At 39.0% G+C, this 14,804-nt stretch overlaps 1 protein-coding gene across 2 annotated transcripts in view; it reads right to left on the reverse strand.

Annotated features, from left to right (window-relative positions):
• Nucleotides 1-14,067, reverse strand: part of Zc4h2 (zinc finger C4H2-type containing) — a 17,544-nt gene extending 3,477 nt beyond the window's left edge. For both annotated transcript variants that reach the window (XM_021153879.2, XM_021153880.2), the window contains exons 1-3: nucleotides 13,846-14,067; nucleotides 2,424-2,595; nucleotides 395-567 (exon numbers count right to left, since the gene is read on the reverse strand). In XM_021153879.2, the coding sequence (XP_021009538.1) occupies nucleotides 395-567; nucleotides 2,424-2,595; nucleotides 13,846-13,898 (398 nt within the window). In that variant the 5' untranslated portion in view covers nucleotides 13,899-14,067. The remainder of the gene's footprint in view (nucleotides 1-394; nucleotides 568-2,423; nucleotides 2,596-13,845) is intronic.
• Between the last annotated feature and the right edge of the window lie 737 nt (nucleotides 14,068-14,804).

Here is a 14,804-nt window from a genome sequence, read left to right on the forward strand (position 1 = left end):
TGTGTGTGTGTGTGTGTGTGTGTGTGTAGACAAGCACAGGATGCTACCATGAACATGTGGAAGTCATAGGACAGCTTGCAGGAGTTCATTCCCTTCTTCTACCACAGGGGTCCCAGCAACAGAACTCAGGTTGCTAGGCATGGTGGAAAGCCCTTTAACTCCCTGAGCCATTGTGCCAGTGCATAGGTAAAACTCTTACATTAATCTTCATCTCATCATTCTTCTTACATAACATGTCAGCATAGAGACTATTGGCCACTGACAGATCTAAGAATAGGACTGTGTATTCTGACTTTCAGGCCAGGCTTTATGTATCTCTCCATGTCCCTCCCTGCACCATACCCTCCTTTCTGCTACACTGTGTTATTTGGGGGTCAGAGAACAGGCAGCTTACTCCAAGGAGAGTTTCTCTTCCTCTTCACACAGGTCAGGAAGCCTTTGCAGGCCCAATGTCATGCGTAGGGCATCCACGTGTTCTTTCAGTGGTTTGTACTCATCATGAAGCCTCCGGGTTGACTCCAGCAGCTTGTTCAAGTCATTTTCAGACTGTTTAATGGTGTTTTCCATCTAGAAAATAGAGAAGGGCAGAAACAGAAAAGATCCTAAAGTTCTCAAGAGGCTTTATAACTGAATGGATAATAGGACAGACTCCAGAGGGAGACCCGTCTATGTTCAAGTTCTCAATGGCTTTTCTATATGACTGATCGTGCCAGTTTCTTCATCACTATAATAGTGAAAGTTTAATAGTGCATACCCCATGTACTCTTAGTAACGATCAAATGATCAAATTCACAGAAAGCACTAAATATAGGAACTAATAGAGCTCATAAAATGGTAGTTAAGCTACTCAAATTAGTAATCTCCCATAGCTAGAATTGCCTTTAAAGGTTATCTAGATCATGTCATCATTGTTTTTAGAGGTTAGTGAGCTGAATGAAGGTCACAGAATAAAGGATTTACTCAGAAAAAAATACTTAAGGAAAAAAATCAACACAAGAATTGAAGACTTGTGTCTTTGAGGCTGTTACACTTTTTTCCTAGATCAACTGTCTTCAAAATGTGGTTGCCACACTTCTGCCCCTACCACTCCATCCCACACCCTAACACACACACACACACACACACACACACACACACACACACAGCTGCTACAGCAGCATTAGCATTTAGGAACTAAGAATTTTAAATTCTCAAGCCCTCTTTAAATTCAGAACATTTAACTAGAAACTCTAGAGTAAAGTTCAACAATTTGTGTTCTAATAGACTCTCCAGTTGACCCTGGTGCTCTAGTCTGAGATGTACTGGTCTAGATTCTCAGCTCCTGTGTTGAAAACACATTATTAATTCTATTGGTTCTATATTATCAGTTAGTTTGCAGCAAAGTCTACAGTCCCCACAGGAGACCCAAAATCTTGTGCTAACACATTAAACCTCAAGGGTCTATTATACAAGTCATATATGTATATATATATATATATATATATACACATATATATATATACATATATACATATATATATTCTAGACCTGACAATATTCTGCAAATGAGTAATTCCACAGAAATAAGTTTCTCAGGAATAAAAACTAAGCTCCATCAAAGATGAATTAAAAAAAAAAGATTCTATCATAGGCTAGAAAGGACTAGAAAGTACTTGACTGACAGGTAAACACTTTCTACTTCTAGATAAAGGGATAAGCTGTACAGAAGCCCAGAGTCCTCATGAATAATTAAAAATGAGGGAAGTTTTTCAACTCAGAAATTGTTCTCAAATATTCCAATAGTTCCCAAATGTCAGTCTAATGAGAGCGCCCCACTTGGTTAAACATACAGGGATGATTTGTTTGGTCTGGTTGGACACTTTTAAGAATTTTAAGCTATCCTCAAGAGGCAGGAATCTAGTCGACCTTTCCTTGGCTACTCAAGTTGAAGACATCCAGAATGTGAGCATGTCAGAACTTAACGAAACCTTGAAGGTCAACTAGCCTATTTCATAATACAAGGAGAAAGTACGGTGCTCAGAAATGAAGGACTTGTTCATTGTGGTTAGTCAGTGACATAATAAGAGCTGACCTAAGAATTCCTGGGATCTTTCTACATCACAGTAACTTTAGAACGTCTCCCCTGGGGTATCTAAGTCACGTGTAAATGAAAAGCAACAAGATTCTTTACTTCCTCATCCTTTTTTTAAAAAAGATTTATTTATTTATTACTATATGTAAGTACTCGGTAACTATCATCAGACACTCCAGAAGAGAGCATCAGATCTCATTACAGATGGTTTTGAGCCACCAAAGTTGCTGGGATTTGAACTCAGGACCTTTGGAAGAGAAGTCAGTGCCTTTAACTGCTGAGCCATCTCTCCAGCCCTACTTCCTTATCCTTAATGGACTCAGAGATAAGCTCCAGGAAACTAGCCACATACCACATTGATATCAGCATGGATGAGTCGGAGTTCCTCCACATGGGCCATCTTCTCCTGTAGCAGGAGATCCATCTCCTGTTTGTATTCTTTCAGGTGCCTCTCTTCAGACTCCAGAGCCTCGAACTCAGCCTTCAAACGGGCCTTGATCTTTTCCATCTGCAGAGTCTTGTTCCTGAAATTTCTCAAGAGTAGGAAACAGGCCAAAAGGAGAATGGAAAATGGAGGAAGAAATGGAAAGCAGAATTAGGCTTTTCCTTCTGAGTCATTTTTCTAACCCTTCCTCTCACATTCAGAGACAACCAATGCACATGAGATGCAGCAACCATAACTAATGACCTGAGTTAAATTTGTATTTAATTTTAATGAATTTAACTTTAAACTTGTGGCTAATGGCTCTTATAATATACAGCACAGCTGGCTAATATAAAAATTCCCCCTTGTATTACTTGTCAGGAACATTGATATAATGTTGCAAAAGTAACTACAGTTACCTGCATATTATACACTACACTACATTACCTTTGAAACAAGTTACCAAGCATATGTAGAATCCTTGATGTAGCTGTTGACCTGCCTTACAGGAGAGCAATATATGGGTTTTTTTTTTTTTTGAAAATTGTTTATTTAGACCCCTTCTTATTTGGACTTCTATTCTCAACATATTCAAGGTTACATGCAGAATACATGGAACTGTCTACTTTTACTCCAATTTTAGAAATGAGAAACTGATATTCAGAGTAGCATCCTATTTTGAATCATGTATCCAGTGGAGTGAGTGTTGGGTCAAGAACCCGTTTGTGCAGGCAGAGACATATCATGAAAGAACATATACTTTAAACTCATACCTGGGTATACATGCTGGTTCTGCCCTTTACTAGATTTTGGCCTTTGAATAATAACAATCAGACTCACATTTAACACCGGAGCTCTTGTCTCTAGCTGCATATGTATCGAAAGATGGCCTAGTCGGCCATCAATGGAAAGAGAGGCCCATTGGACTTGCAAACNTTATATGCCCCAATATAGGGGAATGCCAGGGCCAAAAGAATGGGAATGGGTGGGTAGGGAAGTGGGGGGCGCTATGGGGGACTTTTGGGATAGCATTNGAAATGTAATTGAGGAAAATATGTAATAAAAATATTAAAAATTAAAAAAAACAATATGTGATGAATATGCAGTAGGTAGTGTGTGTGTGTGTGTGTATGTGTGTGTGTGTGTGTGTGTGTGCACATACACATACAAACATCCAACAAGTATTTATTGAATATTCGTCCTTTGTCAGTGAGTACAGAGAGATAAGGGAAGGCAGTCCAGGTAGTAAGAATGGATGAACAAAGGCACTAGAGTAGAAGGACACAACACACTAAAGACAAATTCAGCATTGCTGAACCACCTACTAAAGGAGGGAGAGGGGGTCCTAGATGAACCTAGGGATTTTTGGAAGAAATCAACACAGAGCAGCTGACATGTTGGGGTGAATTTAAGTACTTCATCCTAAACTGAAAGGGGGTATTGAGTTTTTAAATATCAAGTGAGATTATCTGACCACCTTCTCTCAGCTTTGACTTACTCAGTCCTAATATGGAAAGAACACAATGAACTTTATATGTCATGTGGTAACGATTAAATGACTTAACACATGTAAGTTCCCAAGATATGTGGCACATGATGAGCAGTCAGCAAATGATAATATACTTCCCTCTGCCCAATAATTCATTCATGGTTATCTCCTTCACCACAATGGTGTCCAGACTTTGTTACCAAGAGTTTACAACAAGTAGTATATGTTACTTAAATTAGAATAGCTTCATTAGCATATGTCATCTTATAAGTGTAATATAAATAATGGCCTATTATTGGGCCAGGAAAAGTCTTCCTAGTCTGTTATCAATTAAATAAAGATAGCAACAATGGACTTTTTCCTAGATCCTCTTCCTTCCTTTGAGACTCATGAAATTATGAAATGCTCACTGCCAGGGACCCTCAAGCCTGCCCACTTGAGGCAGAAACACAAGTAACCTATCTGGGCACCCAAACACAGTCCTTCCCAACCCTGGTTGAACTGTAGATGCTTTTCTGGGATTTTGACCTTCTCTTGACCCTTCTTTCTACCTTTGGACCCATAAGACCCTGAAACCCTCACTCCCAGGAACTCTCTGGGCAGCCCATATAGAGGGATGACACAGGTAACCTGTGGCACTGCCAGGCACAGCCCCTCCCAACTCAGGTAGCCCTAAAACTGCTTGCCAAGGACCACGACTTTCTCCTTGCCCTTTACCTCGTTTTAGAACTCATCAGATGACTTTCACCTGGCCCTCTTTATCATTTTAGGACTCAACAGACCCAAGACTAATACCTGCCAGGAGTTCTTTAGCCTGTCTATGTGCTGTAGAAACATAGGTAACATACCTAGGCATGCTGGCACAGTCCCTTCCAGTTCCAGTTGCCTCTATGGATATTTGTTCCAGATCCATAAGTCAGGGTTAGACAGGCTCATATGTCCTATGCTCTGGCCTAGCCTTGTAAGTATTCCTGACCCTATCCTGCCTGACTTTCCTCAGTTAATAGACCTAACTCAGGGCCCATAACCAGGGACTGGACCCAGTTTGGTGAGACCCACCTGCATTAATTGCCAGATTGTACTGGACGGCAAATCCTGTGTACCAGCCAAACGTGCTGTATCCACATCAAACACAAGAAGTCTATGTACCCAGTTCTCAGTTCAAAACAATATGTAAGAACAATTACTTGGGTTAATCCCAAGACACAGAATTTAACAATCATAAACTTCAATAAAATATTCAAGGAGTTTAAAGAAAAGAGAAACAAATAGCTCAGTGAACTTAAAGAGAATTAACTCAAAAACGAACATAAGAATGAATAAGATGACAAAGATAATGCAGGGTTTGAAAATGCAATTCAATAAAGAGAAAGACTGAAGAGCACTCAAGATGGTATGAAGACAGAATTTAAAAATTCAACAACATAACTAGGAAACTCCAGGGAAGGTCTTATAAATAGGATGGTAACCAAAACAATCAAGAGGAATGCTGGGGGGATTACCACTCCAGATCTCAATATAACAGTATCAGAGCCAAAATAATAATAATAATTTTTAAAATCTGCATGGTAGTATCACAAAATAGACACGTATACCACTGGGACAAAAATGAAGACCTGAACATAAGTACACATAAACTACAGCCATAACTACACATAACTACAGTTAAATTTAATATTCAACAAAAATGCCAAAAAGATACACTGAAGAAAATATAGCATGTTGCCTCAGTTTCTGCCAGTTTATATATGTATCAGTCCTTTGGAGTTTAGAAGGCTTTGTTTCCTGGTGGCCTCCATCTCCGCTGGTTCTTACACTCTTTCTGTCCACAGGGTTCCATGAGTGCTGAGAGGAGAGATTTGATGGAGACATCCCTTTAGAGCTGAATGCCCCCACAGCCCCAAAGTCTCTCACTCTTTGCATACTGTTTGGCCGTGGGTCCCTGTTTTTGTTCCCTTATACTGTAGGAGGAAGCTTCTCTGATGTTAGATGAGCAAAACACTGATGCATGAGTATAATAGGATGTCATTAGGAGTCATTTTATTGTTACATTCCTTGAGCAGGACAGTGATATTTTGTTTTAGCCTAGGTTACTGGGTGTCTTAGGATTTTTACCATCTGAGCAGCATTGAGTATGAGTTCTATCTCATGGAATGGGCCTTAGTTCAAGTTGGATATTGGTTGGTTACTCCCAAAAGCTTTGTGCCACTATTACACTAAAATATCTTTCAGGCAGGACAACACTATATCAGTGGGTTTATACCTGGGTTGGTATTTATGTTTCTCTATTGGTAGCATGCAGCATAACTTTCTATACCACAAACACTAGCCCATAGAGGTGAAGGCTCTAGGTAGGAACTAGTTCAACTTCTCCATATTCAACCAGTTGTCTAGGCATTATCTTCAGCAATATGGCCTTGTCAGTTTGTAGAGAACATTCTCTTGCCTAGGCAACAACCTGGGTTGTTTGTTTGGAAGTTCCCAGGGGACCTCTTTGGCCAGCAACTCAATTAAATGTAACTAATTCCTGGTACTAGAAGCTTCGTGTAGTGACAAGAGACATCTAGTTGGAGCTCTGAGCCCCCTGTTATTTGGTAATTTCATTTAGATTGACCACACCAACTCTCATAAAAGGATGTATTTAATTGGGAGCTTGCTTGCAGTTTCAGAGGGTTAGTCCATGATTATCATGGCAGAAGCAGACAGGCATTGGAGAGTTTCAAATCCAGATCCACTGGCAGCAGGGAGCCAGAGGGGGGGGTGCGGGGGAGAGACACACAAAGACAGAGACACAGAGACAGAGACACAGAGACAGACAAAGACACTGAGAGAGACAGAGACAGAGAGACAGAGACAGAGAGCAAGGAGACAGAGACTAGGCCTGAACTGAGTTTTTAAAACCTGAAACCCACAGTCAGTGACACACCTCCTTCAACAAGGGCACACCTCTTAATCCTTCACTATCAATTAGGGACTAGACACTCAAATATATGATGAGCCCATGGGAACCATTCTCATTCAAATCACCAGGAAAGTAAAAAACAAATATTGCAAGTTGGAAGCAGTTGAGAGTACAAAAGCAGGATAAAAGGGATCCGAAGGGGAAAGCAGAAAAATGGGGAAGGGAGAGAGGAAACAAAGAAGAGAGTGAAATAAGAGTAAGGATTCAAAAAAATGTCATAAAATTCATATTACAATCTACGTAAAATACCTACAATACAGATAAATCTGTATAAACATATACATACATACTTTAAATGAAATTTTCCCATCTGGGCTAACAATGCTACCCTCTTTAGAGTTGTTGATCAAAGGTTTTCCGAGAGACTCCTAAAACATGATAGGCTATTTCTGTTGCCCTTGGTTACCACCCAGAAGTAGAAGGTAGCTCCCTATTGCTTAAGACACAATACAAGTTGGGCACTTGACCCAGAGGATCAAAGCAGAATATGTCCTGAAAGCCTCCTCCTTGAAAACTAGTTTTCATGGTATTAAAAGACAAAAGGAGGGGACAACCAACAGTCCTACCCAGCTATAATGCTTATGAATCACAACAATCAGCACAATATAATAACTCTAAGGTTGCAATAGTGGTATGCACAACTTAGTAGTAATCAATGTCTCTCTAATTGGACTTAGGAGCTACTCATCAAGAGGGAAAACATGACTCTTTTTTTTCTCATAATACTGGAAATCTAGTTAACTAGTCCATGCTAGTGAAGCAGCCATGGTTACTGGAAGAGCATAATTCCTAACTACATTCTAAATATTTATCCTTATACACATAGATAAGTGTAGTTCTCATCATTCACCAAGGAAATTTCTCTTTGCAACAGAGCATTTACAGAAAACCAAAACTGGTCAAAATTCAAGATGTGAGCTAGTCCTATCTACAACACAATTCCGGCACGAAAGACTCAGGGACAATTGCAGATAATTTGTGGGAGGAGGTGGTAACAGCCAAAGGAATAGGAAGTTTGCTGTCAAAATATGTCTTCTAGAAATGTTAAAGAAGCTACAGCCACAAAGTTGTTGCAGGATATTTGATCATACTGTGAACTCCAAGATTGTGTTGTTTACTGGAAAATCCTGTTTCTAATTGTGGTGTGGCTCACCTTAGAACAAGCTAGATACTGAGTAAGACATAACGAACTAGAGAATAAGAGGGAGCCAGATTAGAACAGATTGCCAGAAACAGTATGAGACCAAGCAGAGTAATTCAGTCAGGAACTGAGAGAAGCCCAATTGAATTAAGTCAGCTTTGAGAGGAGTTTGAACAAGAACAGCTGGATTGAACCAGCCAGCCAGAGCTCAGAAAGAACAAGAAAGGGTGAAGTTACTCAGCAGTAAGTCTCAGAGGTTGAAAACATTCTAGACCTTGATAAGATTGTATAGAGGCTAGGAGCTTCCAGGACTAGGCCTAGGTTAGCAGAGGGAGGCAGTACGCCTTGGAGATGACAATTACGTTAGGAGAATAGCAATTACTCTCACATGAAGTCTCACAAACATGGCTGCTGAAACATGAACTGAACAAGGAGGACACCAATAGACACGCAACATGAAAGGGGGAAAGCTCATAATTCCTTAACCCTAGACAAAGAACTATAGGAAGGGAAGAGATGCTGAGAAGTGGGGAAATAATGCTCCCCAAGGAAGAACTCCCCCAGTGGATTATCCAATAACAAATAGGCACCCCTGAAATCATGTACATACAAGTAACATACAAACTGAGAAAGTTCTACTTATATGTTTAGAAATATATAAATTATAAGTGTGTATATATATATATATAGACACACACACATATATATCACATTTATATATAAAATGTAACAACAATTAAAGAAAAAATATATATCACATTTATATATAAAATGTAACAATTAAAGAAAATGGGCCCTGGATTTGAATGAGAGCAAGGGTAGGATACACGAGAGGGGTTAGGAGAAGGTTAGGGAAGGGGAAGATAATGTAATTATGCTATAATCTCAAAAATATATGGAAAAAGTTACTTGGTTTTAATCAAGGAAACAATCAAGAAGATAGTACATATATGTACCAAACTACTGTGTAGCCAGTTTTATAAAAAGACGATTACTGTACTTGGAAACAAAGATTTACTTCAACTGAGGAATAGTAGATAACTTTAATGCCTCATTTCCTCCAATAGACAGAACATAAAACAAAATATAAACAGAAACACGACAGAATTCAGTGGCATCATACATCAAATAGGCCTAGCAGTCTGCTCCAGCATGTTCCATACAAATACTAAAGAATATACACTTTACTCAATAGCCCATGGAAGCTTCCCAAAAATAGACCATATACTGGGAAACAAAAGAGATCATAACAAATAAAGAAAAACTGAATAATTCTGAAGAGCCTCTGACTACAATGCAATAAAGCTCAAAACCAACAGCAAACAAATCAATAATATGTAACCATCCATAGGTAGCCTAATCTCTCCGAATCTATACCCTTAGATACAAAATGTGGATAATTCTTTCCACTGGAAAGATGAACCGACTAAATGAGCCAAGAACTTTTAAATTATTATGTTCTTAACAACTGCTAGTTCCTTTCTCCAGATCCTTTTCTATCTTTGCTGGCTCCTTCCATGTAGCTCGCATACATAGTTACCTATAGAAATGCAGACATCAAGCATATATTGACAGGATTTTCTCAATTTAAAATGAATAAATTACAAGAATTAAGCTCTGCATTCTAGAAATTCATTGTATAAATCTCTTTTTAGTTGCATTTTTTCCTAATGAAGCCAAAGTAATACACACACACACACACACACACACACACACACACACACACGGCGGCAAAACACCAATATACACAAAATAATAAAACAAAATACTTTTAAATCATGTATACATGTGTACTGCATTAATTCAGTCTGTTGTAGGCATGCAGATGCCTATGAAAGCCAGACAAGAACGTTGGAACTAGAGTTAGAGGCAGTTGTGAGCTACAAACAAACCCAAGCCCTCTCTAAGAATAATTAGCACTCTTAACCACTAAGGTATCTCTCCAGCCTTACATGATCTATAACAGATTTATTTCAATGTAAAAACTAGCTCTGCCTTTTAAATTTTGTAAATTCTTTTTATTTTCGGCTTGGAGGTTTGTTTGTTTGCTTCCTTACTGGTTTTGGTGGTGGTGGTGGTTAGGTGGCTTTGTTTTTTGGTTTTTTTAACCTGCCTTTCTTGAATGAACTAAACATGTTTTAGAAATTCATTTTGTGTTTATTTCTTTATACTTTTAAGAACATCTCTTTGTATATTATTAGTGTTTGCTTTGAGAAACACCATATGTATGTATGTGTGTGTGTGTGTATGCACACACACACACTTCCACCAACTACCTCCTCTAGACTTGATTTCAATTTAGCCAAGCCCCTTCATTCTTCACCTCATCCATTAAGTCTGTGATGAATGGACTTAATAGACTGAGATATATTATCAGTATCTCCTAACATACTACTAACTTTAGTGAAATATATTATGTTTTATTTCTTTTATTCATATATATATAACATATCATAAATATTCATGTATATACACTGAGATTATGTTATAATTATGTTAGAAAGTTTCCTTCAAGAGGTCTGATGGGGAAGAAGAGGGCCAGGGAATAGGGAACAAGCAAGTGTAAGAGCAGTCCATATGACCAAAGTACATTATATACATATGTGCAATGTCACTAGAAGTTTTTATACATTAATATGTGATAATAAAAAAGAAAATAAAAAACAAAAATGTTCTTTGATCACCAAACATTGTTAAGAAAATTCAGAAGAAAAAGTAAAGTTATTTCCATCATGTTTTTGCTTGGTACTTCTGTGCTTCCTGGTGTTGCAAAGTTGTTTATTTCTCTACTTGAAATATTTTTGTCACCCTTCTACACTACCTCTGCTGATAATTCCATCACTTGAGAATGTCTTCTATCTTGAAATACAATATTATCACTGCATATAGGATTCTACACTGGAAGCTCTTCCTTCAGCACTTGAACATGCTGTACCTCTTTCTACTAAGTCCTTGGTATTTTTTCTGTTAAGGAAATTGCCTTTCTATTTTTCCCCCATATATATATATAATTAGGGGATTACTACTTCTTAGCTGCTTTCCTTAAAAGATTGTTTTTTTCTTTATCCTACTTTTCCTGAAGTCTGATTACAATGTGTGTTGGAGTAGATTTAGTTGACTCTTATTACTGTTTGATTAGCTTCTTGAATCCGGAAGTTGTTTTTCTTCAGTAAGGAACAATATTAGTCCCCAATTTCCCAACTATTTAGTTTTCCAGTCCTGTTTCTCCTGTCCGAGGACAATTTTTAAACTTAGTAATCACCTCACCGTGATTTCTCTTGCTTTAGGATTAAGCTGCCTCATTTTTTTCCCTGTCTTCTCTGTCTTACATTTGAACCTATCTGTTGAGTTTTAAGGGTTGTTTTAAAGATGCTCTTTAGCATCTTCTTTTGTTTTTATTGCTGTTGGTACTTGTCTATTTCCTGTGGTTTTTAATTTTCTTTAACTTAAGGAAGAATGTATTTGGATTTATGGTTTCAGAAGGAAAGTCCATAATGGCAGGAGAGAGATGGCAGCAGACAGCAAGAACAGGAAGGTAAGAAGCAACCTCAAACAGGAAGTAGAGAGAATTGGCAATGCCCAGTCCCCGAACCTGCTACTCCAGCAAAGCACTTCCTCCAGCAGTGTGATACTATCACTCCAAACAGCACCACTAACTGGAAAACAAGAATCAAATACCCAAGCCTATTGGGAACTTCCTCATTGAAACCAACACATTGTAATCCCTGGCTCTTAGATTGGTGACAAGAACAATACAAGTTGGCATTTACTTCAACTCCAAAAGTCTCTGTAGTTCTTAACATTTCCAACACTGTTTAAAAGTCTGAAGTTTCTCTGAATTGTGATTTTTGTATGTTTAAATGCTCCCAGGGTGTTGCAGTTGTTTACAGAGGCATTTTCATGATGTATATTTTAAAACTCGTGTTATATTATTCTGAATCTGTGATTTATCAATATTGATATCTATGTAGTTTTTCATTCACGAAGAGTTATTAGTACAGCGTGAAATTTTTCAATAAAAGTTGGATATTCTGGATCTTACTTAAATCTTTTGTTTTAGTAGGCCTTGTGATACTTTCAGCAGAAATCTAGCTTTTACACGGGATCTTTCTTAACAAACAAGTGTTATTGGAGTGGAAATTTATGTTATTGGAGTGGAACTTCAGCCTTCTCTCTAAATCTCTTCTTCTACTATCTAACCTGGTTGAGAAAAGAAGCCACGGCTCCTGACTTGCTCTCCACTGAAAAGGGTCTATTTTCACTGGGGATTAATGACCTTGATCCCAAATAGTCCATTTCTGGGATTAAGATAAACTTATTTTAAAGTCCATGAAGAGAAGACTGAAGTTAGAGACCCTCTATTCAAAGGTCTAAGCTTTTCATTAGTTTCATCCTTAGCATTCTTCTGCACCAAAGAAACTCATTTCCTATCTCCTGGTGTCTTTGTAGAAAAAGACAGCAGCAGACCTTCAGTGGGAAACAGAAGAACAGAGCCTTTGTAGGAAGACTCAATTCCTGTGAAAATGTAGCATTGTTAAGCTTCATGAATATAAGAACTCACTCAAATTCTCCAGACCCCCATTTTCCCACTTATGACAAAGGTCACAGGGAACTTGCAAAAATGGATTGAAATGGGGGAGGGGCTGGCATAACAGGGGCTCAATAAATGAACATTTCCTTACTTTGCAAAGGGAAAAACACACAATCCCTCCAAGAGGAAGAAGAAACCAAGATTCTTCACTACCATCACCATGTGTAGATCCCGCAGAGATACCACAAAGGTTAAATCTCTTGTCAAATTTGTCAGGGTTAAATTATATGGCCTAAATTTTAAGAAAAGATACACTCTATGTCCTTTTATTTTTCTTTTTTCCATATGTCTGAAAAACACTACAGATTCAGGGAGTTAGGCACAGCAGGGGAGGCCAACATAGTCAGCATTTGAATTATTATTGTTTTCTTGGCGGGAATAGCACTACAGTATCAAAACTTGCTCGCTGAGTAACCTATTGGAGGTGTGACAATTCTCAGTTTGCCAAACCTCCAGCTCTTGTTCACATCCTCATAGTTCACAACCTCCTTCCAACCCCAGGATAGGAAACAAAAAGTGGTGAAAGAGTTACAGGCAAATAAGAACAGCCCACTCCCCAGCTTCATCAGCATCCCTAGACTACAGCCACAGCAAAGTTGCAAACTGAATGAATTGGCCAGTTAAACTTGGCTTTCAAAAGGCTGTCTCAAGCTCTGGGTCATGAGGCTGATGGAAAAATCATTCTCAACTGTTATAAAGCAAGAAGCAAAAAGCGACTCGTTCTAAACAAAAAGAATACCAAAAAAAAAAAAAAAATACAGTTAGTTGTCCTGGTTTATCCCTCTACTTCTATTCTATCTCAGCTACATCTGGAAAGACATCGCCATCTCCACTTCTTCCCTTCTGCCTGGTACACACAACACACACACACACACACACACACACACACACACACACACACTTCCACCAACTACCTCCTCTAGACTTGATTTCAATTTAGCCAAGCCCCTTCATTCTTCACCTCATCCATTAAGTGTGTGATGAATGGACCCCCTTCCAGCTCCTGATTCCCTTTGCAAGTAGCCCAACAATAGATAGTTTTCACCAAACAACAACAACAAAAACAAATCAACAACAAGCAGTACTCCTTGCTCCCAGGGATGCCTGGGAAGGGAGGGGTGATCGAGGAGAGTGGAAGGATGCTGCATTAAGCAGTGACCGGCTTACCTGATCTCTTTTATGCTTTCCAATTTGCACATGATTTCTTGTTCATCTGCCATGCTTTTCACTCTCAATTTCACGTCCAGGGAATTGTTTTTTAAAAAAAAAATGCACCAGCCAAGGCATACAATAGATACAATACAGCCACCTCCTACTGGTTTGTGGCTTTGAGCCTGTGTGGTAAGGGCTTAGAGAAGGCCTGGGAGCTGTAGTCCGCAGTTCCGGGGCCAGCCAGGCAACCCGGGTGCCTCTAGAACTACAACTCCCAGAAGGCCAAGCAAAGCATTCCTGTTCCAGTTCCTGTAGCGGCACTTTAAATCAATATGTCACTGATAATTATGTCAAAGATTATAAGCAAAGGAATGAAGATATTTGTCCTACCAATGTGCGGCAAAATGGAGAAAATTTTCTCGAAAGCAGCTAAGAAGATGAGAAACATACCTTTTATCACAAGACTCGGACTCGGGCCTCACGCGTACCCCCACCCCACCCCGTCAACAAATTAAGAAATCATTTATTACAGAATGCCTTGGGCTGGAGAGAAACTGTAGGTGATTTAGCTTCCTAGATGTCAAATTTTCTAGATGCTACCCAGGGATTTGTAGCTTTGACATTGAAATGTAAATAGACTGGAACTGAAAATCCGGGGGGGGGGGGGGGGGGGGGGGGGGGGGGGGAGATGGGGCTGAACAAGAGAAAGGGGACTCCTCAAAATCAGGAAACCGAGTTGGAGGAAGGACCTCTTTCCTTTCTGGTTCCTCATCCACTGAACTATTAGTGAGCTTGTACTTTGCCAGTCAATGAAAAGTTTACTGAGAGAGGCCCTGCAGAGGCAAAGAAAATAAAAGCAAGTTCGTGCCTTTGTGAAGGAGAGAGTGAAGTATATTGTAAATAGAGCTGTCACAACGCCGAGATAATCAGTGAAACCTGAACATAGAAGGTGTTAATATGTTTTTAAAACTAAG

This window comes from Mus caroli, chromosome X (genome assembly GCF_900094665.2).
Source record: "Mus caroli chromosome X, CAROLI_EIJ_v1.1, whole genome shotgun sequence".
Taxonomy (NCBI): domain Eukaryota; kingdom Metazoa; phylum Chordata; class Mammalia; order Rodentia; family Muridae; genus Mus; species Mus caroli.